Source organism: Neomonachus schauinslandi, chromosome 14 (genome assembly GCF_002201575.2).
Source record: "Neomonachus schauinslandi chromosome 14, ASM220157v2, whole genome shotgun sequence".
Taxonomy (NCBI): domain Eukaryota; kingdom Metazoa; phylum Chordata; class Mammalia; order Carnivora; family Phocidae; genus Neomonachus; species Neomonachus schauinslandi.
Genome location: NC_058416.1, coordinates 72,724,560 through 72,728,470, shown reverse-complemented (window position 1 = coordinate 72,728,470; position 3,911 = coordinate 72,724,560). Strand labels below are relative to the sequence as shown.

Sequence of the window (3,911 nt, the reverse complement as noted above, 5' to 3'; positions counted from 1 at the left end):
TAAATATAAATATAAATATAAATATAAATATAAATATAAATATAAATATAAATATAAATATAAATATAAATATAAATATAAATCTTTGTTTATATAAATAAAAGCAGGCCCACACAGATCATATGAGAGTGGGCCATGAGCCAGATTCTGAGAAACAATCCTGTCCTCCCTTCCTTCCACTTCCGAATTTAGTATCTGCACCATCATTAGGGACTGATGGATCTTCCTTCCTTCCTCTGTACTGTTCCTTCTGCCTGGAATGCCCCCTCCACCATACATCCCCATCTTGGAGTTCATGTTCCCTGTCTTGCTCTAGGCTCAGATGTCACCTCCTCCAGGAAGTCTTCCCTGATGCTCTCGCCCCATGTGGGCTTGGTTGAGTGCTCCTGCACTGTGCTCAGCCCATTATTAGCACAAGTAATACAGTCACTGCTGCTTTGCTTCTGGGTCTCTCTCTATGCACCCCTTTCTCCCTTTATTCAACCTCCAAAGACCAAGAGCTCCTCCAGGGTGGGGTATGGGGTTGATCTAATTCTGCACCTCCAGCTTCAGCCTCAGTATCTGCCACAGAGCTTATGCTCAGAAAACACTCGCCAGTCCACCTGCCTCAACGTAGGGGCCTCTGCATTGAACTTGGGCTAATTCCCTGCTTCACTGAGCCTCCACTATTTTGGGTTTTCATCTGCTCGTTGTCCCAAGTTGGGGAAACCTTGCCATTCACGTCAACCGAGGCAAGTGTCTTCCTTCTCCGGGTCTCAGTTTCCCCAGCTCTACAAGGAAGAGGTTCACATACTCTCGACCCAGCACTCCTACGCTTGTCCTCCCAAGAGGATCTCTGGTATGTGGGCCTCAGGAGACACAGATAAGGACATCCTGGCCCCAGTGGACATCAGAGCAGAGCTAGCAACCACCCGACGGCCCCGCTCTGAAATATCAGACAGCTGCCGACACGAGTGACCCCCAGCAACACACAACAGTGAAGATGACTGACCATTCGCGATCTCATAGTAGGTGAAAAGGAAAGAGAAAAACCCAGAATGATGGCATATGGCCTGTTTCAAGAAGTTAAAAACAGGTAAAACACCAATAAAGGAATTTCTTTTAAAGGAATATGGCATAAACATGTACGTAGGCGGATGGCGGGCAGGGGTGACTGAGGCAGCTCCCTTGAGTAGGGGAGAAGGGTGGTGGGCTCATGGGGGTAACTTCAGAGTTAGAGGGTTTTTACCCGGTTCTGGCTTTCAATGGGGGGGGGGGTGTTTGCAGGCGTGGTTGTATTATTCAAAGCTAAATACAAATGAATGATTAACGAAGTAACGGAACGACAAAAGCCGGCCAGGCGTGGACCCCATGAGAGCTTGTCGTGAACCCAGCGTTGAGAAATGACCCCAGCTCTGCGCACCGGAGTTTGAAACCAGACCAACCCTAACCCCAGGGGACTGGGGAAGCACTTTCAGTCCTCACTGCTTCGAAGAATTTTCAGGAAGGTCTGAGGTCACCTGCTGCTCCTAGAGTACCTCTGGGGGGGCTGGTGGTTTCTGGCTTTTCAGAAACTCTGAACCCAGGCTGGTGCAGGCTGGCTGGACTGGTAAAGGGAGGAGAAGAGCCGGGGAGGGGAGAGGGGACGAGGGGAGAGCATGTGCAGGGGTGCGTACCTTGAAGCTGCCCGGAGGCAGGTCCCCCGCTTTGGTCGTTGGCACGGATGCTGGGGCCAGGGCGGGGCCAGGGCCAGGGGCCGGTCCTGTGGCCGGAGTCCCTTTCCCCTTCCCATCAGGCCCTGGGTTCACGGCAGCCGTAGAGGAGGCCTTCACAGCCTGAGACATGGTCCCCACCTACAAACCTCTGTAAAGAAGACTTTGGCCTAGGTCACTCAGGGATGGCACCCTCAAGCTGTCCCCCCAGCCTCACATCCCGCCACCAGACGTTTGCAGCCTTCTTTGAACTCATTTGCTTGCGCTCGCTCTCTCTCTCATTCTAAATTCCTTGTCTGAGGACCACGCGTCCCTGAAATGCCTTCCTCCGGGCCTTCTAACAGCCACACCCTCCCTTCCCCACCCCCGCTCCCCAACTATCTCCTTCCTTCATGCCCCGTATAGCACTTCTCTGCTGGTGTGATATCCATTAGCCCCACCAGATTAACAACAACATGACCCCTTTGGGAGTCATTGGGGGTACTCCAGGCCTGTTATGCCCATGAATGAACGCTGACCCCATGCAGTGGGTGCCTTGTATCCCCGCTGAGCTCAGAGAGGGGAGGTGACCCGCCCAAGTGCACCCTGCCACTCAGAGGTAGGACTCCAGTTTCAATTCAAGCGGATGGACCCAGCAACAGGGTTATTAATCGCTCTGCTGTTTCCTTATTCGGATGAATCCACCCTTTGGTCCCCAGCACTTGGCCCAGCAGCATCTCCCATAGGAGCTTCTGCATTGACACCTGTTCAGGGAATGAATGCATGCTGGTTCCTGACTCCATTCCGTCTGGCATTGTCCAGGACTGGGTGTGTGGGTGCAGACACAGGTCTGGGACTGGGGCATAAAGGGGAGCCAAGAGGATGGATTCAGTGTGTGTGGGGGCGGGGGTTCTGAAATGGGGACTATGCGTGGGAACTGGCTGGAGAGGGCTCTGGTCAATGCGTCTAGTTCCTCATTGCTTTGGGGTCACGGATGCCTTTGAGTATTTGAAGAACGCCTTGTCCCGGGCCCCCTTTAATTTTGGAGACAATTTCCAGGGATTTGAGGACCCCCTGATAGCACAGATTGAAACCCTCTGGTCCAGCTGATGCCTGAACACTTTGTGTAAGAAGGAGCTCGTTGGGGCAAGCAGATCCCTCCCCCACCTCCCCTGAGGCCTGTCCTTCCTCCACTGTGCTCTGCCCACTCTGGGTAGGCCAGACATCTGGGCCACATCTGTGACTTGCTTACCCCCCCACAACCCCCACGTCACTCTGTGAATCAACATTCCCCTGAGCTAGCAGTTGGGCTCCTTCCTTCCTGGGGATGTTGATGTTCTATCTCTCTCCCTCTCTCACTCTCTCTGTTTTTCTCTGCTTACTTTGATCTTCTCTCTCTCTCTCTCTCTCTCTCTCTCTCTGCCTTTCTGTCTCTTCTGTTATGGCTCTCTCGAGCTCCCTCTCTCTCTGCCTCCCCTCTCTCTGCCCTCCCCTCGGGCTCTCAGCAGCTGCTGGGTGGCCCTCTTACCTGGGGACCTGCTATTTCCCGCTGAAGGACAGGCAGGCGGGCAGGCGGGCGGGCTGGTGCAGTGGGTGACTGGGGGCCGACCCCCCATTTTATAGTCTGGCAGACACCAGGGCCCATGGTCTGTGGCACAAAGTGGGAGCTGGCTCAGCAGGCTCCGGGGAGGGAGCGGCCCCCGGGGGCCCTGACCTAGCCTGTTACTGTGGAGGGCAGCACTTTCCATTGTGAGCCCGGCTCGCGCAGCAGAAACCCTGGCCCGCTGCCGCTCCACCTCGCCCTGGGCCTGGCCCCAAGCCCTAGGCCTTTCTCCGAAACCCCAGCTGGGCTGGGCCCACAGGGTCCCCGCTGGCTGCCAATCCTGGGGCCGAGGAAAGGGGAGCCCCAGGGGGGCAGGCTACTTGGGTGACAAGGAGCACAGCAGATGGGAAGATGCTTCGTGAAGGCAGATGTGGGTGTGTGGTCAACAGCCCCACCTGCTGAGTGCTCGCTGTGCGCCGCGGTAGACACCCTACCCGCCGTCGTGGTCAAGCCCCAGGACGAGCCACCTTATTTAGTACTTTCAGTACCCATTTCACAGCTGAGCCAAGCGAGCTCTCTGACAGAGGTGTCAGAACCAGGAACCACCCCCAACAGGCTGGCTGGGGAGCCTGTCTGCTTCATTCTCACGCTCCCTGGGGCTCCCCTTTCCTCGGCCCCAGGATTGGCAGCCAGCGGGG

The 3,911-nt window shown here is 55.2% G+C and overlaps 1 protein-coding gene across 1 annotated transcript in view; it reads right to left on the bottom strand.

Annotated features, from left to right (window-relative positions):
- The window catches only part of CRYBB1 (crystallin beta B1), a 13,602-nt gene extending 10,351 nt beyond the window's left edge, over positions 1-3,251 (bottom strand). The window contains exons 1-2 of the mRNA XM_021703509.1: positions 3,199-3,251; positions 1,656-1,842 (exon numbers count right to left, since the gene is read on the bottom strand). Coding sequence (XP_021559184.1) covers positions 1,656-1,823 — 168 coding nt within the window. The 5' untranslated portion in view covers positions 1,824-1,842; positions 3,199-3,251. The remainder of the gene's footprint in view (positions 1-1,655; positions 1,843-3,198) is intronic.
- Between the last annotated feature and the right edge of the window lie 660 nt (positions 3,252-3,911).